Genomic DNA, 25171 nt, shown 5'->3' with positions numbered 1-25171 from the left:
CAAACATGTAATATGCTCTAATGTCAATTGTTATGATTAATTGCTTACCACTAGGCCAAAAACTATAACTAGTAACAAAGACACAACTTTATGAATTTTCACTTATATAGCAATCATTGCCACATTTCACCGGCATGATGTTGGACTAGGTCCTCTAAACCTCCGACCAACAATTTTTGTCTTTGCAACAAATATCCATTTATATACTTTAAAATTGAAAATCTTGCATTTAATAGTTCGAAACATCTCTTGATCACATTACACAATGGCGAATGCCAATAATTGAATAAAGCTTGTTTATTTCATATTTGTCCTCGGGCACAAAACTCATTCAATTACAATATTATTTCATAATCGTCCTCGTCCACAAAATTCATTCAATTACCATACTTAAATTAGTCATTTGACGTTATACAAATTTTCAACACAATTCAACCCAATACTATTGTGTCCATAGTATTAGTTTCTTCCATTGGACTACTATTTCTCCCAGTGCGGCACTATTATTATCTGTACCCATAGTTGCTCCATACTATTGACTACTTTAGTTATCTCATTTCTCCACTTACCTTCTTGTTACGTTATTGCTTTTCTTCATAATACCACATACCACCATCTATCATGTCATCCAAGCTCCTTTTCCCGGCCTTTAAAACATTAATTATTTCCCCTTATATCAGTGTTTGTTGCAGTAGGAACATTAATATTATTTACAATTATGCTTCTTAATATATACGTTGAACTATCTGTCTATTTATGATGATCTACAAATATATAGCACAACCATAAATCCATTAATCATTAGTTATTATACAATTGATTTCAAAATCTGGGCTACATTATTGCTTGGCTGATGACATTGCTGGTGTTCCCATGTGGAGGCAGTTATTTGATTAGCTTGTAAACTTTCTCTTGGCGTTTCTGCTCTGATAAATCAAAAAATTTTGAACTAGAATTCACAATGCAATGTGAACTCTGGTCCATGATATAATAGTTACGTTCTTTTTAGTTCTCGAGGTAATTTAATAATAATTTGTATTGATGATAGTTTAACGTTACCAATTATCAGTAAGTTTAGGAAAAGTAGAATGAAAAAGTAGAATGAAACCACCAATTAGCAGGTGATGATATGAATTTATTTGTTTAGAGAAATACTCGAAAGTAGCAGCCATAAAAGATAAGGTACACCGTACACGTGCATACTAACAATATTAAAACAAGAAAAGAACAAAACACTTGGATCAGATCAGATCAGATGATGCTTTTGTTTATCTATACATACATGTATTTGTTTAATTTATTTAGAGACGAGATATAGCAAGAACTTGCTCCGGTGGTTGATCGTAAAATCTTGGCTTTTCCCGGTTGACTTGGTTTGACCTTTTGCTGCTTGTTGATGGCTCATTCACATTTTCCGATATCACAAAAGTTTTGGCCTTTGCCCTTAGCAGATGTTTTAGAGGTTTCCCAGTTGAAGTCTTGGGCAAGTCTTTCTCGATTTGGATTTTCTTGGGCACCATAAATCCCGGCAGGGTTTTCCGGCAATGCGCCACGATTTCGGCTTCTTTCAATTTTCCGGCCGACTTCTCCACTACAAATGCGCAGGGGCTTTCGCCCCACCTGGGATGCGGCATGGCGACGACGGCGACTTCTGACACGTTGGGGTGTTTCATGATTGCTTTTTCGACGTCGACGCTGCTGATGTTTTCTCCGCCGGAAATGATGACGTCTTTTGACCGGTCCTTGATTTCTAAGTAGCCGTCGGGGTGGATGACGCCGACGTCGCCGGTGACGAACCAGCCGTTCACGAAAGACTCGGAATTCGCCTTGGCGTTCTTGTAGTAGCCTTTCATGATACTGCTACCTCGGAGGACGATTTCTCCCATGGTCTTCCCGTCTCGGGGCACCTTTTTCATGGTTTTCAGGTCCGACATAACCTCGGCGTCGGCCAACGTTAATATGCTAAGCCCCTGTCGGGCCTTTAAATCCGCCTGCTCCTCCTTGGGCAAAAGGTTCCATTTCCCCTGCCACTCGCACACGAGCGCCGGCCCGGTGGCCTCCGTGAGGCCGTAGGCGTGCACGACGTAGAACCCCAGCTGCTCGATTTTCTTGAGGAGCGACGGCGGCGGCGGCGCCCCGCCGGTCAGGATCTGGACCGGGGCGCCCAGATTCCGGCGCTCATGCGCCTTGGCCTCCAAGAGAATATTGAACACTATAGGAGCGCAACACATGTGGGTGACTTTATGAACCGCTATGGCGTCGTACATTTCCTTAGCGGCGGTGTTACGTATACAAACGTTGGCCCCACCGCGCGCCGCCACCCCCCAAGTGAAAGTCCAACCGTTGCAATGGAACATCGGAAGTGACCAGAGATAAACCGGTTCGGTCCCCATTTCCCACCCCAAAATCAAGCTCAGAGTGCTCAAAAACGCCCCCCGGTGGCTATACACCACCCCCTTCGGGTCCGACGTGGTGCCGGAGGTGTAACTCAGAGTAATCGCATCCCACTCGTCATTAATCTCCTCCGGCGCCGTGTTGGGATTCCCTTGGAGTACTAGCTGCTCGTACTCCAGCTCCCCCAGGCGGATCCCGGTGGGGGTATCCACGTCGTCGATCACAACCACCAAGGGCATTTGCGTATTCTCCTCCATCAACATCTCCATCGCCTTCCCGGCCTTCTCCACATATTCATAGTCCACGAAGAACACCTTCGCCTCCGAGTGCCGGAGAATGGTGGCAATGTTCTTCGCATCCAGCCTCGTGTTTATGGTGTTCAGCACCGCCCCTGCCATCGGCACCGCGAAATGCATCTCGTACATTGCCGGAACATTCGGCGCCAACACCGAAACCTATAACAAAAACAACAAATTAACTACTACCCAAAAGTTATAAGAGACTTATGAAAAATACTATATATACTCCCATTCTCTACCTGGAATAATAGTTTATTAGTGTCCAGAGAATAAGTTTTAGGAGTACAGGTAGATACAGTAGAACTTTTTCTTTATATGGTCACACATTTTCGGGACATTGAATACTGATTTTATCCTTTTTAAACTTTTTACCAATCTCTGACCCACAATCCCCGTCAAAGATGTTAGACTTGACATTTATCAATCTTCACTAAAATAAATGAAAACATAATTAAAATAAATGAGACTTACAACATCGTTCTTGACAACGTTGAGAGCCCGGAGAGAGGAGGCGAGACGGCAGCAGCGGTCGTAGGTCTGGCGCCACGTGAAGCTGACGCCGCCGTAGATGACGGATTTGCGGTCGGCATAGCATTTGGAAGCCCTCAGCAAGAAAGTGGTGGGAGTGAGAGGGACATAATTTGCTCCACATTTTGGCAGTCTATCCATCTCCAGACAGGGTTGGATATAGGATATATTTCTGGTCGATCGAGGAAATTAAGGATTGAAAACAATTGGATGGGGTTGTTAAGAAAGATGAGTTCTTGTGGATAGGTTTCGTGAAAAGCCTCGAGAGAGGCTGTATTTATATACATAGTTTGTGAGAAGGAAGGTTGTTGGGGCCCACATGGCCATGGCCATGGCCATGGTTGTTTAGGTGGAAATTAATCGGAAACTCTCATATATCAGTGAATATAATGGTATCAGTATACGCCAATTAATTAAGTTCATAGTTTGAACTATCATCACTGTTGACTTTCATATTAAAAAATTAAATATATTGAAGTCAGTAAATGGTATTCACATAAAAACACTTTTGGCTGCTTGACCCAGCCTGCCATCCTGCCACTTCACACTTAGCAACCACATATATGATGATAAAATGAGTCACATATCATTTAAACAACTTTTTAATTACCCTCTTCAAAATTCATCCTTCCAAATCTAAATGATATATTACGTGTGAACTAAAAATCTAAATGTATATCTGATCGAGTCTCACCAGCGACAGTGCGTGGGAGCAACTTCTCAAAGTGAGGGGAGTTCCTTGTGCGCAGTAAGCACTGGTCTAGCCTCTGTGGTTCATGTTCAGTTGAGTTACCATGATTTACATCCTCCTAAATGCTCCGTCGGGTCGGGGTGTGGGGGGCCCTTAGGGTTGGAGTTCAGCCTTTTGAAAGAATGAAGTGATTTTTTTCAAATGGGATTTATGGGTTCGAGTCTAGACTTATCAAGTCGAAACACATTCAATTCCCCTTTCAGGCAATTGTTACACCATGGACCAGATTCCACCTTACATTGTAGATTCTGGTTAAAAAATTATGTGTATAGTTAACATATTATGTGACATTAATTAATAAATTATGTGTCTATAAATAAATTAAAGAAATATAATTTATTAGCTACAAGTACAAATTATTATGTATTTGCAATTAATTAACATATTATGTGCAAATAGTTAACGTAATATATATGTACCACTTTCAATTTATTTATATGCATATAATATTATAATCTATTAATGATAAACACATAATTTAAATGTCATTTTGGACCATAACCTATAATGCAAGGTGGACCATATATAGTCTATAAGTTGAAGGCTAAGAAGACTAGAAGACTTGGAATTGGAGTTTCTTGTTTGAGTTATTTTGGTTGTTTCTGCCCACCTTTGAGTTTAATTAACTAGTAGTTATATACATGTCTTATTGAGTTTTATTTCTAGAAGCTATTAATTTCTAAATATGCAATAAATATCTTAGCGAATTGGATTTTCTTTGTAGATTATAAATGAAGGCCGGGCTAATTTATAAACGCAAATTATGCTGTGGAGACGTATTTACTATGTGCATGGTGAACACAGGGATAGGTTCATAATTTTTATACTGTAAATTCATTATTTTTTTTTAAACGTAGATTCATAATTTTGTTTTTCATTTGTTGTTTCGGATATTATGAATCTACAGTACAGAAATTATTAATCTACAGTATAGAAATTATGAATCTATAGTATAGATGTTATGAATCTACAGTATAGAAATTATGAAACTATAGCTTAGAAATTATGGATTTATCCCGTTAACAACAAATGAAAAACAAAATTATGAATCTACGTTTTCAAAAAATAAATTATAAATCTACAGTATAGAAATTATAGATATACCCCTGTGTTCACCATGCGCATGGTGAACACGTTTCCACAACATAACTATTGATTTCTAAATGCCACATGCAATATTTGTGTCAAAATATTAATACATTCATACTACTAAATTTAAATCTTGGTATCTTATAAACAGAGGAAATAATAAGGTGTGTTTGGTTCGCACATGGGGATCAGAATCGGAATTGAAATCAAATACATGGTAATGGTTATAGGTTTTGGTGAAAGTATTTTGCATGTTTGGTAGTAGGGTGAAATTGGAATGATTACCAATATTGATGTTTGGTTGTGTATGAGTATGACCCTATAATGAGAATAAATATTTTACGAATACAAAAATAAAAAAATCAAAGTAATTGATCCTAATATAATGACATCCTAAACATCAACATGAACAAAAAAAAATGAAAACAAAAATCTAAAAATACTAATCTAAACTTAAAAATTAGACTATCAATAAGATGGAATGATACCCCTTTTAATTGAATATGTAATCAAATCTCATAGTTAATTCTCATTTCTAATGTGTAAATTCACGAACCAAATACACCCTTAATCATTCACTCTCAACACATTGCTGGCAAATTTTTTTGTAATAATTTCAACGCACTATAGTATCTATTTTAATATCAATTATTTAACTTATAGGCCGGTAATTATATGGAAATTTTACAATGCCTACTTCCAAAATTGAAAAAGTAAGGATATTTTGGTTGTACCAACTTCATTAGGAAATTTTTATTTTTTTTTTCAAAGATTAAGAAAAATGTCCCCCTATTTTTTTATTTATTTATTTTTTTTTTTTGACAAAAACACATTGTTGGCTAAGATACTGTAAAAATCTCCCATAATTTTTACTTTAAAAAACAATTAATCTATTTTTTAGTACTATCGACTCTATTATAGTGTAGAGTCTGTTCAATACCCCACCACCAAGATTCGTCTTGTGACATTTCTTCAAAAAAAAATAAGGACAAAGATGAAAAAAAAAAATGTTAGGAAGCTACTAGCTTATTTGAAAACGCTACCTTAGGTAGCGTTCCAAAATAAGCTATTATTTTAAGCTAATAGCTTATTTTGGAAACATTACTAAACAGAGTTTATAGCTTATTAGTAGCTTAAAATAAGCTATATAAGCTCATAAATAAACTCTGTCAAACAGAAACATGGTAAGAATATAGATATATATATTTAATAAAAAAAAAAAAAAAAAAAAAAAAAAAAAAAAAAACCTAACACACCAACTGACATGGGAGACAATAATCAAAGTCAAAAAACTGGATATTTCACGAATACGTGGTTGGCTACTAGCTAAAGAAGCTCATATACGTACAGTTGGATATAGTAAAGTGGGGTATGTCTCCCTAGTACTGTCTCTGTGGTCTTTGGTTTAGAAGTTCATATAAAATTATATAAAATACTTCTCTCCATTAATAATGTTTAATACAAAAAACAATGAATCTATCAGAACAATATTTTTTTTCTTCATCATCTTTTTTTTTTTTCTTTAAAAATATTAACTTTAAATGTATAACATATTATAAAAATGAGTAAAAATTAACTTTTTTTTTTGTCCAAAGGTATTCCTCCAGCCGATAGCAAGAAGACTAATCCCTCATTCCTACTGTCAGCACACTAAGTGATAGAGGACTAGCCAAATTTTATAAAAATGAGTAAAAATTGACTTTTTAAGTATTCATTTTGAGGTATTAATTTGAGTGAGTTTACTTTCAATTTAGGCAGGGTTAAGGTATATTTAGATTCTCCTGAGATGATGAATTTGATATATTTTATATTTAAAACAAATAATGAGTGAATAGAAAATTAATTCTCAAAATATACCAAAAAAAATTAGAAAAAATAGAGTTTATGAAGATTTTTATTACATTAAAAAATATATAAATTTACATTGATATAAATACAATTTAACTTATTTGACATAACTATAGCTCTCCCAAATAGGAGGTAACAGGTTCGAACCTCAGTAAGCACATTGACTCTTTATGTTTTAAGTTAAGAAAATATATATGGACAGATACTACAATGTAACAGAATCAGTAGTATTTTAAAAAAAATACAATTCAACTTTTTAAAAATTTAAATGATGTATTATAGATATTTTCTCTCCCCACCAAAAAATAGATATTTTATCTCAAGGCATAGGGGAGTGTAGGTTTCTGCTGTATATATATATATAGTAATAGTAATATATATAGTATATGGTGCCTGCCTTTTATTGCTCCTTGTCTCCTTGATGCCTTCCTTGCCACATGGTGCCTGCCTGTTACTCTCTATATATGATAATTAAATTTGCAACATCCTATTAATTCATTGTATTATATTATAGGAAATAGATATTTCACCGTTATTACCAAAAGAGAGCGATCAATTTTACTCGTCGCTTTTGGGGGATAAATGTCAAGGACCTTCCATTCTTCAGGTTGAAACGCTCCCATTGCAGCAAGTCTGTCCGCCACCTTATTCTGCTCGTAGTAAACAACGCGGAGACTTTTTCTCCAATCCCTATTAAGCCACCTTCATGGATCCAATGTACGGCGTTCTTAGCATCCGACTGAATTAATTTTATTTTTACCATATAACTAAAATTTTAAGATTATATTTTCTCTTTTATTTTTTTAAGAATATATTATTTCAAATTAAATTATTTTTACAACCACACATACCACTCACTGGTACGGTGTTGGTGTGCTTCCAGCCAAAATAAGGGTGGTTGTTATTGACATATGCTTCTTTCCCCATTTTTAGGATATTCAAGCAGTTGGTCAAAGTCAAAATAACCCATCCCAAATACGTCTCTTATTATTATTATTATTATTATTTTCAATACATGAAAAAATAAAGAAACATATGGTGTTCACGTAAGTGAGTATTAAATTACAGTACATATTGTCGAAAAAAAATTAGAGAACAATAACTTTTAAGTTAAACATGTGTGTGAATAGACTAATTAAGTTCGATTAATTAAAGGAATAAAGTAATACAAAAGCGATGTAAAAGGTTTAAAAGAGAGAAAGTGTTCGTGTTAATGGCTTTAAAGAGCGTACATTGTAAGGATAAGACAAGTTGTGTCCTAAATCAAGGCAAAGAGCTTATTTTTATACATGGTCTCTCGTTGCAATTACCCCACACAAATCGGGTGCCACCCGCCCGGAGCTCGGCCGATTGGAACCTGCCAACCTAACCTCATGGGATTGGATCGGATTGCCTTGGCTGGACTTGAGCTGGTCGACCTTGCGGGCACGGGGGCCGACCTGACCCCATGAGATCGGGTCGAACCACCTTGGGCCGATCTCGGGGTTGGCCTTGCATGGGTTCATTTGCCTCCTCTCAAGTCGGTTCTCCTTCACATCCATCCAGGTTGGTACGTTTTGCACTCATTCTTAATATATCCATCAAAAGTTTAAACACATTATTTTCATTTTTTTTTCATACACGAAAAAAATGAAGAAACACAAGGTGATATTATAAGTTTCGAGTATTAAATTGCAATACATTGTCAAAAATATTAAAGAACGATAGGTTTTAGTCAAAACACGTGATTCTCATTTTTTGATACATGAAAAAATGAAGAAACACAAGGTGATCACAAAATTTTCCAGTGATAAGTTGCAATACATATTGTCAAAAAAATTAGACTACAATATCTCTTTTAGTCTAAACACTTGATTCTCATTTTTTTCATACATGAAAAAATGAAGAAATATAAGGTGATCACAAAAGTTTTCAGTGTTAAATTGCAATATATATTGTCAAAAAATTAGACAACAATATCTTTTAGTCTAAACATGCAATTTTCATTTTTTCATATATGAAAAAAAAATTAAGAAACACAATATGATTGCAAAAGTTTCGAGTATTAGATTGCAATGCATATTGTCAAAAAATTAAAGAATAATAGCTTTTATTCTAAATATGTAATTCTCTTTTTTTTTTTTTTTTTTTTTTTTTTTTTCATACAAGAAAAAACACAAAGTGATAGCTCAGATTTTGAGTATTAAATTGCAATAAATATTGTCAATTGTTTGTTTTTTTTTTTTAAATTTTCAAATACTTGGGAATAGTTAATACCAGGGTCTCCTAGTAATGATTATTTCTTTTGTAAAAGGAATAACTCATTCACGAGAATACTATTTTCAAAAATGAAAGAACAAAACAAATAATAAAATATGTCTATTTTCAAAATTGATATTCTATTTCCGACCTATTCCATGAAGTAAACACATCATTAGTTTAAACATGTACTCTGTAATTTTTTTTTTTTACACCGCCCAGGCCTCCAATTCTAACAAAATATTCCCACACCCCTGCGGCCCCGCCCCCCGCCCACCGAAAAAAAATTTGCATCCCATATGTGCATGCAATGTATTTAAATCATAAAAAATATAATATGTACGAGGCTTCAATCAATCAACATCATATGCATACAGATCAACAATATGGGAAGTTTAACTACCATGAGGTGTTCTTAAAAAAAAAAAAAAAAAACTACCATGAGGTGAACCCAAAAAAAAAGAAGGTCAACAATATAAAAAGTTTAACTACCAATAAAAAATAATTCATATATATATATATATATATATATATATATATATATATATATATATATGAGCACGTTCAGATGCGAACGGGCTCGTCCAGGAAAGAAATGAGAACGTATGTTATCCATCTACGTGTCCAGATCTAACGGATCAGAAACACTGATATTTTAAAAAAACGCGGTGACATTTTCGTAAATAATTGAACATCAAAGTACAAGTAAAATGTATTACAAGTGCAAGTAGTAGTTTCATATAGTGCACCTATGTGCAAGTAAAATGTATTACAAGTGTAAGTAATATGTATTATAGGTGCAAGTAAAATGTCAATACTAAGTGTATTAAGTGCACCCGAGTGCAAGAATGTTAACAAGGTAAATTACTTGCGCTTGTAAGTGATTCTACTTGCACTTTTTACTTGCAAAGGTGCACCAGCTACTTGCACTTGCAGCACATTTACTTGCACTAAAGTTTGAATTATTTACGAAAATGTCACCGCATCGGTTTTTTTTTTTTTTTTAAATTACATCTGATTCGTTGATATGAACATGTTGACAACTGTGAATAATTCTTATTTCTCTCCTGAACGAGAGTTCTCACCTGAGCGCATATATATATATATATATATATATATATATATATATATATATATATATATATATATTATATGCCGCAATTAACTAAAGATGATTTTGTGTTTAGCTCTAATTAAGCAATCAATACTCTTAACTACCAACCAAGAGGTCAACCAACAAATTAAAAATAAAATATAAAAACGAGGTCAACAATATAATAAGTTTAACAACCAAGAAAAAATAATTCAAAAATATGAATTTAAAAATGAGCAAAATTATCCATAATATAACCTAGCCCTATTTGGTAAAATAATTAGCTTATCAGTCAATTTTTGACTTATTTGATCACTATTAGCTGTTTGACTTGGTTAAGAAATCAATGAAAGTGTTTTGTTAATAAGCTTTTGTAATTTTAAAATGTTAAAATTTAAAAAGCTATTCAAATTAAAATAACTTTTTTCAATTAGTTTTTTGAGAAAAGAAATTATACCAAACAACTAATAACTAATTTACGAAACACCTTTCTACAAGCAGCTAATATTATCAACTAGCTAGTTATACCATCTAACAACCATTTACTAAACATGGCCAATATCTGATATATATATATATATATATATATGTGTGTGTGTGTGTGTGTGTGTGTGTGTGTGTGCGCGCGCGTGCGTGTGTGTATGTGTGTGTGTGAGAGATGATTTTGTATTTAGCTCTAATTAAGCAATTGATACTCTAATGCTCGTTCCCACTACATGTTTTGCGTGCTTTCCACTGATCTCGAAAGATACAAACATGCGAAGAAATTAAGATTAACCAACAACTCTATAAAACGCTAAACAAACAAATACACACACATGCATATCTTGTAATTCTAATCATAATATTTGAGTTGGAAAATGTAGATTGAGCGTGTTAGAATTATTATCTATGTTTTTAGATATTATCTACTAAAGTTGGATTCTGATAATGAAAGTGAATCAGGTTATGAAAAGTTAGTCAACTATCAAGGACAGACCTAGAAAATCATTTGAGAGGGACAAAATTTAAATGATGTTAGAAATGTCAATGACAGAATATCAAACATTCATAATACGGTTTAAATACAAAAATACATTATATATTACAATGGAATGTTTTTGATAGATTACATGTATATAGTAATGTTATATAACATTATTTCAATTTGTTCAAGTTATGCTATTACATTGTAATCTTATATTATTTTAAAGTTGATGTAATAATATTTTAATATAATCTAACTACATCCCTACTCTTAACTATTTAAGACTACCTTTCAATATTTCAAAGTTTGCCATTGTTAACTATCTCTTATATAATACTTCATAATAACAACAATAACAACAACAACAACAATAATTTTATTATTATTATTATTATTATTATTATTATTACAATAAATTGATTAATATATCCTAAAGCATGACCCTTATCTAAACAAATTACTACAGAGTATTATATTTTCACAATCCAAATCAAATATGGTGATCTTACATTATCAAAATCTCACATTATCACTTACATTGTACTTATTATCTACAATAATCTCACAAGCCAACTACTATATATATAATATAATGAAACCTTATTATCATTCTATATAAATGGTCATGGGATCGATTCTAATAATAAGACAGAATCACTGAATCATAAGTGTTTTAAAAAATAAGTTAATAATAAATTACTTCCCGTGATCGGAATATTCCATTTTATTCCTTTACACAAAGTTTTGTGCCCTCTACTTTTAGATGCTTTATTATTGTGTTGATATTTATCCAAAACTTATGTCAAAACTTTCAGATGCATGCATTTAACCCCCGATTAAATAAAAAAAGAAAACTTTTATATATTAGTGTCAACTTTATTTTTTACATTTTATATTTTGTGGAAAACTTCAATGATGTATATCCTGATCAAGTGTTTATATATCCATATTCAAACACCATATTTTATATATTAGTGTCAATATAATTTTTATATTTTATATTTTATATTTTGTGTCGAAATTAAAACCTCAAAGGGATGTATATCCTGATCAAGTGCTTATCCCAAACACCATAATTTATATATTAGTGTCACTTTTATTTTTTATTTTTATATTTTGTGGAAAACCTCAAAGATGTATATCCTGATATGATCAAGCAGTATTTATATCATGGTTGAGTTTCGTATGAGAGAATTCGTGGGACGGCGAGTAAAAATAAAAATATAATACTTATGTTAAAAATTTAATACTAATTTAGAATAAATAATTTGTTATTTATAAGAGAAAATATAATAGTTTGGAGGTAAAATATAATAATTTTATATCAAAATATAATATTTAAGGATTGAACACATGAGAAAATGTAATTCCAAACTATTGAATAACCAAACGCTTTCTTTAACATTTTGATCTTTGGGTTACATCATATTTACCAACCGTCCAATATCTTTGGGTTACATTATATTTAAAATTTTTAAATTTTTACTAATTCATCTAAATTCCTTAAATTAAGAATTTCTTTATCCATAATAATTAATTTAACAATAATGGTTGAACTAAATGAACACCGAATAAAACACCTAAATGACTGGTACCGTTAATTCATTCATTGATATGAATCTCCTATATTATCTTGTATTCATGTACTATGAGTTACATATTTAAATAAACAAATTTGACATTAAAATACTTATGTATGAACTTCTCATATATAATTTTGCGTTGATATACTTTCAAATATTTATTTAATTATAAATATTGTGCATTAACTCATTCGCGCAATGTACGTGTAAAACTAGTATTAAAAATAAATGTTAACATCGTCGCTATTACCAATGCAATGGATCGGAGTTTAGAATTGTCTAAGCTAGTCTTACCCTAAGCCTACTTGACTTGAATTTTGTATACATTTGTTTTCTAGAACAACTAAAGTACAAGGAATTTAAGGACATTTTACACGAAAGTGTGGAAACGTTATCACCCACCAAATCCTAAGAGAGGAGGAATAACAATAGGAAAAAAAAAAAAAAAAAAAAAAAAAAGGAAAAATAATTTTCGTTGCCTTCTTTCAGGGGTCCATTCAGTATTACTATGATCTTACCCGCAGTTTTCCCAGATCTTTCCATATGGGTTTCCTAATTTACAAAGAAGAAGAAGAAGAAAAAAAAGGTAATTGGAGTCTTCAGTCTTTTCTTTGATTTTCTCCTAAAAAATTATGACCATGAAATTACCAGGAAAATACAAGGAAGAATTTGAATAGCACAAAATGGAATTCATAATATATAATTTTCAGAGATTACCGCAAACCTTATGAATTCTAAATTCCCTTGAAATTTAATCACAAGATCAACGAAAGTCGTTTGTTGTTATGCACCACATTCGTAGTATTTGACTTCTCTTAGCTTGGCGATTTTTTTAATTAATTGTATTTGAATTTCACAGATGATCGATGATTTTCTTACAATTTAATGATTATACTATACAATATATCACGCCTAATTAACAAAGAAATATAATACTCCGTATATAACAATTAACTACTACTAATTATATAGGTATAATACAATTATAATACTAACCGATTATATGACTCTTTTGTGAGACCGTTTCACGGATCGTTATCTGTGAGACGGATCAAGTCACAATAAAAATGTAATACTTATGCTAAAAAATGAAATACTAACCAGGAATAAATTGTTTGTTATTCACAAGAAAAAGTAAACTTTTGAGAGAAAATGTGATACTTTTAAATCAAAATGTAATATCTAGACTTGAATAATTACTTATGAGAAAAAAATGCAATACTAATTATGGATAAATTATTTAATTGTTACTAATTAATGAGAGAAAGTGTAATACGCATGAGAAAAAATGTGAACTTTTGATAAACATGTAATACGTACTTTTAAATCAAAATGTAATATTAGGAGTTGGAGGGTTACATACTTGCATATATGAAAATTGTAATACTATTATGGAAAAATGTAATACTTATCAAAAATTTCACTCGTTTCATAGATGAGTATCAATGATTCAATGAGATCGCTTCATAGGAGATTATATATATATATATATATATATATATATATATATATATATAACTAAATAAATATGACTAAATATATACCTTTTATTAAAAAAAAAAAAAAAGAAGACGAGTGAGGTAATTAGCAAAAAAGTTGGTTTCTCGTCTATGTTTGGCACACCTAGTTGAACTAGCTGAAAAGCTTGTAGCTAATAAACTAAAATAATTGAAATTAAGGTGTTTTGTAAAATTAGCTGTTGAATAAGAGGATAAGTGTAAAAAGACATAAAATGGCATTTATATATATATATATATATATATATATATATATATATATATATATATATATATATATATACATTACTCTGATTAAATAATAAAAAAGGGAGATTGATTACCTTGGATGATTACAATGCAAGGGTGATGAGTGTTGTTTATCTTTCACATTGATGAACACGTACTGTAAAGAACTGGGAAGAGAAGAATGTTTAGAAAAAATACACGGTAAAGAACTGAGAGGAGAAGAGTTTTTAGAAAAAATAGATATTATGAAAAAGAATTAGATATTAGGATTTTGATTAAAGAAAGGCAAATGGTGTCATTTGTGTAAATTAATAAAGATAAAAAAGGATGAAAATGTTAGAAGCCTATACCTTATTTTGAAACGCTACTTTGAGAAACATTTCAAATTAAACTATTATTTTAAACTTCTCAGGTTTTACCAAACAGGATTATAACTTATTTATAGCTCAAAATAAACTATAAACTCTAAAAAAAAAAAAAAGTTCTACCAAACAGAGTCTTAATGAGCTCGTGTACTTGGGTTCAACCCGTGGAGTTGCCCATTTGCTTAGTTCGATTGCGAGATCAACTACACCACACCCCAGCTCAAAGATCTGTGCCAAGGAAGTCTAGGTGTACCACCATCTCTCAATGTATAAGCGAATCAGTAACCTTGGCTTTGATATTAATTCAATTGTAATAGTAAACGTTTATCATTACATTAAAAGTTATAGCTACTAGCAAATGCATAAGTTTATTTTTATATATATATATTTACATAATAGTTAGCGCCACAGTCTCATTACAGGATGCTAAACTTAACTCTCTAAGTCATAGTACAACACAAGGGATGTTATTACATTTTGAAGATATGAGGCTGGTTGGACTCTAAACGACTCGCATGGTAGGTTAACGGTTATGTATATGTTTGTTGCCAACTATATATGTATAAATAATTAGTGATCTTTAATGTCCGGACACACTTTATACTGAGCTAATACATACAAATTTTAGGGAAAAAAAATCATTGTGTTTTGTGTAACTACCTCTTTCATCTAGTCAATAATTATTTTCGGTGTTAATACGCATTAATAATTTAATATATATCATGCAAATATTGTATTTAAAATTCTACTATACTAATAAAAGCCTCCGTGGAAGTCATATGGGCTCTTTGTACTTTAATAGGTTGAGAAAGTAGTTATGAATAGATATTGCATTGTAATAGAGTAAATAGTATATATTCAAAATAAGAGTCAATAAAGTTAGGTCTATAAAAAGAATTAAAAAATATCAATGCTTTAGATAATTTTGATTTTAGTTATTTATTTATTTATTTATTTATTTTTATTTATGATCCTACTTTATCCTCTATTATATTATTTTCTTCTTTTAAATACACATACACTTCCGTTAGTATAAACTTTAGTAACAGAATATTCTGTTCACTATTTATTATTGTTAACTTACTCATTGATTTATAAAAAAACGGTCTTAGGTTCAAACGCCATCCCAATTAGAATTGGGATAATTGTTGAACATATACTACGAATATGTTAGATTGTATTAAAAATGCAATATAAAATTTAAAATGAACTTTGGTCAAATAATTAACTCGACTAAATATATAGCATTCAAAGTTGAGCATCAAAGATTATAGATAAGGAACCTTCAAAATCATTTTCTTGCATTTAAAAAAAAAAACAAATTTAGGTTAAGTTTTTTTTTTTTTTTTTTTTTAAATTTAATTAATCTTCTGTTGATTATTTAGAACAAGACTCAATATTTCAATTATGCTTATGCCTTATTGGGAATTATTAAAGTCACTATGTTATTAATATTTTTTTTTATCTATATTTCTATAATGGATACAATTGTACATACTTTACAAAATTGTACTATTTTTTTTATCGGATAAAATTGTTCTTACATCATTGTTAGACATGCGCGACTTAACTACAAAGTTGTTAATCAGAAATACACTACACCTGGACTTTAAAGGGTAGGATTATTGTCCAAAGAATTGACAATGTTGACACCCCCACTGACTCCAATTGAACAAATTAATTTTTACTATATCATTATAACAATATCTATTGTAACTATATATTTCAAATTATTTATCATCATCCTCTATTGACAGCAACTGTAGCAATTGACAAACTCCCAAAACAATGTCTCAACAACGAATGGAAATAAAATTAAAAAAAAAATCAATGACTTCATTGTGTTCGATGAAAAGTAAGCATCCCACTCTATTACTCTTATTAAATTAAAAAAGTTAGTAGCTACAACAAAAAATAATACATATTCATTTCTTTAATTTAGAATAAAATGTCTACAATGCCTTTATTCAAATGATTTAAAATAGGGATAGACAATTCGGTTCAGTTTCTCCAAACCGAACTGATCCGAACTAGTAATAGAAAACCAAACGGTACGAGATTCTTGTAAAATGAACAGTTCGGTACCGAACCGAACCGAAATTGAACGGTTTGACGAAAATCGAACTGAATCGAATACCATATGATTTTTTAATAAATAAATAAATAATAATAATAATAATAATAATAATAATAATAATAACAGAAGTAAATCCAAGTCCCTTGATGCCTGCTCCGCCGTCCAGTTTTTATTCTCACTGGTATCTCCCTTAAATTTTTTATTGGATTTCTTTATAGCTTGTTCTCTACATTGCACTTTTGTTGTTTGTCGCAAACTCGCAATTGTTTTTTACTTCACAATTATATCTAACTTGAGTTATATTTACAATATTCAGTATTTTCCTTAGTTCTATGTTTCTATAAATTTAATGTGCTTTACAGTCATTCTAATTTTGATTTCCAGTTCACTAGAATTATTTTCTAGTACTGGAATATATTTCGAGTGCACTAGCAATGACAGATTGTGTCCAAAAATTAACTGTATAGTACTTGACACCTATTCTTCTAATATCACTATACAGATAAATGATTATTCATCATCTTGTCAATAAAAATATTCCAAGAGAACCAATTGAAGAGTCGGTTGTGCAAAAAGTTAACTTATGCTTGGTAATTAGTACTTAGTATTATTTTTAAACTTTGGATTGCTATTTTGTTATATTTTTTTTTTGATCGAAAGGACGGGGTAGACCCGGGGGCGACTCAAGCTACTGGTTGAGTCTCCCTAACTCTGCGAGCACTTGTAACACGGGCTATATCTTGGAGGTAAGCCTCTTTGCTAATGATGGGGCACGAGCTGAAAGTTGTCCAAGCATCACTTTGGAAGGCGCCGTAACCGGCTAAGGCATCTGCAACCCTGTTTTGCTCTCTATAGACAGCGCGAATGGAGATTTTCCAATCCTTCGTTAGCCATAATCTGGCTTCCTCAATAATGCCTTGAATAGGACCCCGAAGGTTATCACTGGCCTGAATCCATTCCACCACCTTTCTAGCATCGCTCTGGATCTCAGCTTCGCGAACTCCTCTCTCCCAAAGCCACTGCATTCCCAAGACAATGGCTTTAGCTTCTATGGCTTCCGGGGTCTCCAGTGGTATTTTATACGCAAATCCTCCGAGCCACGTTCCTTTGTCCTCCCTGAGTGCACCTCCTATTCCAGCATTGTTTGTTGAAGCTTTGACACTGCCATCAATGTTGAGAGTGAGACGGCTATTCTTCGAAGGATTCCAGCATAGGTGAACAGTTCGTTCCTTCGTTGTTCTTCCCTGCATTTGCTCTTCTCTCACAAAAGCACGGCTGACTTCCTCCTTCGCTTCTCTAATCCATGCGGCTTTCCTTTGTGTACTCCAGGCTTCGTCTTTGAAGATTCTATTGTTTCTCCATCGCCAAAGCCACCACACCGTAATGGCAAAAATTCGAGGCCAATCTGTGTCGCCACCCTTCTTCTCACCTGAAATGTTAGTTTCCAGCCAGGCTTGAAAGTTCTGTTGGTGCCAAGAGTCATACCTTTCATTCCCTGCAATAATTTTCCACACCTCCTTCGCATGCTTACATTTTCTGATGATGTGCTCTATGGTCTCATCGCATTCTGGGCATACACCGCATCTGCCATCTCCAGTGAACCCTCTTCGATATCTCTCTGCATTTCCCATTAGTCGGCCATGCATGGCAATCCAAAGGAGCGCTTTCATCTTGTTTGGTACTTTGATTTTCCACATCTTACCCCATACTGGATCCTGCATATTAGTAGTATTTTTTCGTGCATATTAGAGTTTCGATTTGGATTATGTGATTATGTGAATATGTATTGTTTGGTAGTATATATGTTTGAAAAATTAGGAAATGTTAAAATTTGGGGATCTTAAACTGAACCGAATTAAATCCGAATCGAAACCAAACCGAACGGTTTAACTTTTTTAAAACCGAAAAACCAAAATCGAAAAAAAAAAAAACGAACTGAAACTCGAAACGTACACCCCTAGTTTAAAATATATAAAATTTTACTACTTTATCTAATCTTATTCCTTAAATAAACTATGAATTTCTCTATCCACAAGAATGCATTCAACAATAATGGTTGAACCAAAAGTACCTCGAGCATATCAGAACATCGAAATGACTGATATGCTTTTATGTTGATAATAATATGCAAATGGTAATTAGGTCATTATCTTACATAGCTACATTTAAAACTCATTATTAAAAATGAAAATGTAGGGCAACAGAACATCGTGACACACTTGACACATTGAAAAGATGTTGAGACTACAAGAATGTTGCAATCAATCCTGCAAATCTAGAAAATGAAGAAATTTAAAAAATAGCCATTGTTGCAACATTCATTAATCCCTATATGTAAAATACTTATCGTGTATCCTTTAAATGTATTAAAACTAATATAAATTTACAATTTTTTTCATTTGGTAGACTCAACCTGCTAGGATTAAAGGCAAAATTAACATCAATCTTGAAAACAAAAACACTTAGTATATAGAATGTAACCACGGTTTAAAAAAAAAAAGGTTTATGCACAAAGTGACAAACTATTTAAGTGCATGCATCGTGGACTTGTGGTGAAAAGGCATCAATGGGAATGTTAGTATCAATTCAACCAAAAAAAATTACAAAAAAAAAAAAAAAAAAAAAAAAAAACACGCACACACATACACACAAAATCAAGTACTACATTTATTCATACTAATTCCATAAATATGAACTTCAAAATGAACATGTGCAAAATGGATGTGAAAATTGTTAATGAAACTGGATACATTGCAGCATCAGTATTCGGACTACTTGTAGAGTCATTGTTGTTACTATCAAGTAAACAAGTTATTGAACTAGACAAGAGGTACTACTCATGAACCTTTTACAAATATAATAAATATTAATATTTGTTCAATACTTTCACGTGAGAATATACAACACAGATCTCACAACACATAAAACATGTAGGGAAAAAAACTACCACCACCAAATATCAACAAACGCTTGCAAAATCATGAATTTATAGCCCGTTTGGTTCACGGAATCAATTTGGAGGGAATAAGAATGTTATTCCATAGGGAATAGAATATGTAAGGAATAGAATAGAAATTGTATTCTGTTGTTTGGTTCAATGAAGGAATAGACTTTGGGAATTGTATTCAAACGTTTGGTTGGTTAAGGAATAGAAATGGAATATATGTTTAAAAGGCTCACAGACTCGTAGAACAGAATTTGTTCAATATGAACTCAGGCAAAAATTGGTGTATCTCTGGAGTGGAAATGGCGAGGCTTTATATAGCTAAAGTCTTCCAACGTCCACACCTTGTTGTCCATGCAAAATGTGCGACAAAAAAGGAGATGACAAAGGTTGTCCACATATTCCATGTAGCTGAAAGTGCATTTCGGACAATGAGGTCAATGTGACCACAAAACTAGGATTGCCTCATTCAATGTACCCAACAATATCTCCTTAAGCAAATATCATTAACAATCTACTAAGCAAACTTTAATTAAGTTATGAAAAGCATTGAACCAGAAATTGGCACTGCCCACGTGGAAATCAAAGCTGCCGAAGTTCTGATCGTCGAAATCCACCGCCGAACCGGAATTGGTCCGGAGTAATTAATTCATTATACACAAATAAATAATTAATGTATAAAAAAAGTTTTAGAACAATACCTTGATATAGCTTGATGAAGAATTTCAATTTGATGATTAAAAATTTCAATTTGATGCAGTGGTGGAAGTGATGCCTTGATAGAGTGACGAGAGAAGATGAGTGACGCAGAAGATGTGCTGAACAGAGTGACGAGAGAAGGTGGGATGAAAGATCGACGAGAGAAGATGCTATGAGCAGGAGAAAGATTATCGTAATAAAAAAAAGGGTAAAAATGAAAAAAGAAAAAAAAAACCTATTCCTGCACGTTCAGTAATAGTTAATACTGGGGGGCCCCAAGTAATAGCTATTCCCCCTAGAGAAGGAATAGGACCTTCCCAGGAACATTGTTCCTGGGAATACAAATGATTACCAAACAGCGGAATAGGCCTATTACTGGGAATGCTATGCCATTCCAGGCCTATTCCGCGAACCAAACACGCTATTATAGTACAGCTAAGATCCCAGTCATATACATAACAAGGCAAGTCCACAGCTTCCTACACCGTACCATAATCTCATTATGTGACGATGCCCTTTATGCTACTACCAGTAACCCAATTGCACATGACACACTACCAAAAAAAAAAAAAAGATGACAAGTACTGAAAATGAAGACAATGATAATCAATCTCTCCTATATTATCTTGCATTCATATTCTTTGAGTTACAGATTTAAATAAACAAATTCAACATTCAATTATCTATGCATGAACATTATCTCATGTATAATCTTGCATTGATATACTTTGAAGTAATTATTTAAAAGTAAAGATTAGACATTATCTCATTCGCGTCTTGCACGTAAAAAAAAAAAAAAAAAAAAAAAAAAACTAGTATATAGGGATAAGTCTCTATCGTGTCAAACTACTACCTCTATCTCAAACTGCAACACGCACCTACCTTCCGAACGAACTCATTCAAACATAACCATAAACAATTACAACTCATATATAGGGATAAGTCTCTATTGTGTCAAACTACTACCTCTATCTCAAACTGCAACACGCACCTACCTTCCGAACCAACTCATTCAAACATAACCACAAACAATTACAACTCATATATAGGGATAAGTCTCTATCGTATCAAACTACTACCTCTATCTCAAACTGCAACATGCACCTACCTTCCGAACCAACTCATTCAAACATAACCACAAACAATTACAACTCATTCCCAGAGAAGTTGCATGCCATTCACCAGTCCTTCTTCAAGGACTTTTGACTCAGAAAATGATCAAATCGTTTATGAATATAAAAAATGTGGATGGGTTTTTGTTTTTCCTTAACAATTGTAGGTCGTTCGTTAGCAAATTGAACCAATCAATTCAAACATCAATAATTTTGCATTATATTGTACTATGTATCTCTTGTCGTACCCTATGTAGTCAACTCTCAAATCAAATCAAATAAAAAAATAAAATATATATATATATATATATATATATATATATATATATATATATATATATATATATATATATATATATATATATATATATATATACAACTTACAAGCCTTCTTTATAATTTAATTAATTTCCGAAATATTATATGTCATAATAATATATTAGTATATTTCTCCTTTCACATGACGAGGTGAGGTTGTTAGACGATAAAAATGTCAATACAATATAATCCAGCAATTAATCTTGTGGTCTCCGTTGCGGTTTATGATGATGCAGGAAAAGGATGTCTGCTTGGGCGTACTTTTACGATGACTTCAATTCTTCTTCACATATTCCTGCGTGTTTGATGAGGAAGCATGCTACGCGCTCATTTGTGCATGTTTTCCGTGAATATAATGCTTCATAATCCATATATACCCTTAACTTAAGTACAACAATGGAAATCATCAATCCCCTACCCTTAACTTAAGTACAACAATGGAAATCATCAATCCCAAGGGTTCCCACATCCCGGCTCGACAAAATATTTGGGAGGGGTATGACCAAATGTCAGTGAGCATAATGGATTTGCTCATCTTGGACATAATTTCCACATTGCTATAATCGAGATTCGAACCTTGGTCTCTACTCTCAAATACTGTCTATTGAACCAGTGAGCTAAACCCGTACAGACAATATTACCTAGACTGATCCCATTTGTTTATATTACCTTAACTCTAAAATCTCATATATGTCATTGATGAGTTTTTTTTTTTTTTTTTTTTAAATAGATTTAACTAAAAATTTTAACATTTTAAAAGTATTGTATTAAACTTTTAATTTTAACAAACTAGTACGACATGCACATTTACATTATTAACAAATATAAAATTAAAACATTGTTTAATCAATCCAAATATATATCTGATTTCAAATTCCAACTAAAAAAATATTTTAATATAACAGATAATTCAATAAACTCCAAATTAAATCACCACAATCAAGTTTAGAAATATACACATGCATTATGCATAAAACATAAAAGTAATAAAGCTCAAATAATGTTATCATTATATTCATGAATTTAAACATGCTGAATATTGACATATATTTAATTTCTCTCTCAACATTTGAATCTTTAAATCTAACTTCATCACCGTTAGTTTTAGTTAGAAATTCCAATTGAGTTGCCCACACGAGTTTAACTCACTGCAGGTTCAGTAGGAAATATTTAGGAGAAGAAGAAATTTCAATTGAGTCCTCTCATGCGATTTTCAAGTCAGTCTACAAAAATTATAAGACTGATTTTCTTATTAAGTTAATTTTTCGTTTATCCTAATTATATACTTATTTTTTAAAAATCTTTTAGGACTATAATTTAACAATTTCAAACAAAATTGACATCCTACAATGTCACTTTCAAAAAAATTTAATTTCTTATACGCAAAGGAACACCTCATCCTCATGAACATAAATTCATTGATTATATTGTAGGGATAGTGAAAATTAATTGTTTACATAGAAATTCAAAGGAAATAAATGGAGGGCGGTTAAGGATTGACTAAGTGAATAAATGTTGAAGGGATAAGAAGCAAAGATTGAGAGAATAGATTGGACTAAGGAGTTAACGAGCGAGGAAATAAAATGCAAATTAAACGAGGGGTGCATGAGCTGACACATGGCACTCGCAGCCTAAAGACAGCTGATTATATATTTCCTCATGTTTATTGTTAGAGCATGAGAAGTCTGAGCACACCTTAATTGTAAGAGACACCGGACTGATCCAATTAAATAAATTGCTGGTCAAATTAATTTTCTCCTATGTTTATTGTTTAAAACCGGACTAACCCAATTAAACAAATTGCCCAGTTCGCTCCAAGAGGCACAAAAGCTGGTCCAAAGGGAATCGCCACTTGTGGAAGTCGAACCCAGATTATTCTAAAATTCTTCCCCACAAAGAGAGCTCATTTGCCACTTGAGCTATCCTGTTGGGTTATTATCAAATTTTATAGTTAGCCTAGATTACAAAAATCAATAAAATATAATAATAATAATAATAATAATAATAATAATAAATGATAAATTATTATTATTATTATTATTATTATTATTATTATTACTATGAATTATTATTATTATCATCATCGTGGATGGGGAGATAGGATTTTTTGTCATGACAACTCAATTTTTCTTTCCAACAATCGTTGAATTAAAAATCCCAGGGAAGAGGTTAAGAATCCAAGTTCGATCTACAAAACGGAAGATTAAAAAAAAAAAAAAATACTCGTGATTCTTTACAATGTAGTATATGTTCTATACTTTCTCAATCATTTTTAATCTAAAGAATCCAAAACTCCCACCACTGAATTTTAATCTTGTGACCACCCACAAAATGGAAAATTTTAAATTTCATGAAATTTCGATCAATTTCTCCAACAAAATTGTAGAATTTTTCATTTTTTAAAATTAAGAAGGAAATTAGAGTTCCCACAAAAAAAAAAATGTCAATTGTTATACCATGAATATAATTAGGGTCTACCTTCCATTGTAGACCCTAGTTCAAAAGATCATCTGTATGCAGTTAATTTAATTATTATGTGCTTTCAATTAATAAATAATTATGTAACTCTTAGACTTACCATATTATTTGTCTAAAGTTAATATGTTAATTGTAAATACATAATATATTAATTATATTGTAGTAGGTGCATAATTTGTTAACTGAGGACATACAATAAGCTAATTAAAGGTACATAATATGTTAACTACAATTAGCACATAATTTGAATATCACTTTGGATAAGAGCTCACAATGCAATGTGGACCATGGTGTAAGTGAGAAATTGAGAATAAGTCGATAAATCCAATTTATATATTAAAAAATATAAATAATAACAGGATTTGAATTTTAGAAAATAATCCCCAAGAATTAATAGAACGAAACAAAGAAAATTCAAGTTGTGTGTAACACACATTTTCCTTAAAATCAATTCGCTACCTCTAGATGATGCTAGAGGCGTTATAGCGTCAAGTCTTCAATAATAAAATGAATTACAACACTATTTTTAACACTAAAAAATAATGTTTTAGACAAACTAGAACAACACATGAGCACTTTAGTAAAACAAACACTGGAGAGGTCATTCGAGATCTTAAGCTATTTGCACCTATGCAATATATAT

At 31.9% G+C, this 25171-nt stretch overlaps 1 protein-coding gene and 1 long non-coding RNA gene across 2 annotated transcripts in view; both read right to left on the bottom strand.

Moving 5' to 3' along the window:
- Positions 1 to 9522, bottom strand: part of LOC109167686 — a 19452-nt gene extending 9930 nt beyond the window's left edge. Inside the window, exon 1 of the long non-coding RNA XR_002051895.1 lies at positions 9510 to 9522. This is a non-coding gene — a long non-coding RNA (uncharacterized LOC109167686). The remainder of the gene's footprint in view (positions 1 to 9509) is intronic.
- Positions 1101 to 3510, bottom strand: LOC109167683 (butyrate--CoA ligase AAE11, peroxisomal-like). The gene is made up of 2 exons (XM_019316774.1): positions 3165 to 3510; positions 1101 to 2849 (listed from the first exon to the last, which is right to left on the bottom strand). The coding sequence occupies exons 1-2, from the start codon at positions 3360 to 3362 to the stop codon at positions 1302 to 1304; spliced, it is 1746 nt and encodes a 581-aa protein (XP_019172319.1). The 5' UTR covers positions 3363 to 3510; the 3' UTR covers positions 1101 to 1301.
- Positions 9523 to 25171: the final 15649 nt, after the last annotated feature.

The sequence above is a fragment of the Ipomoea nil genome, unplaced genomic scaffold, assembly GCF_001879475.1.
Source record: "Ipomoea nil cultivar Tokyo-kokei standard unplaced genomic scaffold, Asagao_1.1 scaffold3169, whole genome shotgun sequence".
Classification (NCBI taxonomy): Eukaryota; Viridiplantae; Streptophyta; class Magnoliopsida; order Solanales; family Convolvulaceae; genus Ipomoea; species Ipomoea nil.
The sequence above is the reverse complement of the archived record's forward strand: the minus strand, read 5'-3'. Positions and strand labels throughout refer to the sequence as shown.

Bases quoted from the DNA above. Each gene is read 5' to 3' on its own strand.
- LOC109167683 (XM_019316774.1), bottom strand. From the start codon at position 3,362: ATGGATAGACTGCCAAAATGTGGAGCAAATTATGTCCCTCTCACTCCC. The intron at 2,850-3,164 runs GTAAGTCTCATT...TTTTTGTTATAG, and splicing joins ACGTTGTCAAGAACGATGTT to GTTTCGGTGTTGGCGCCGAA.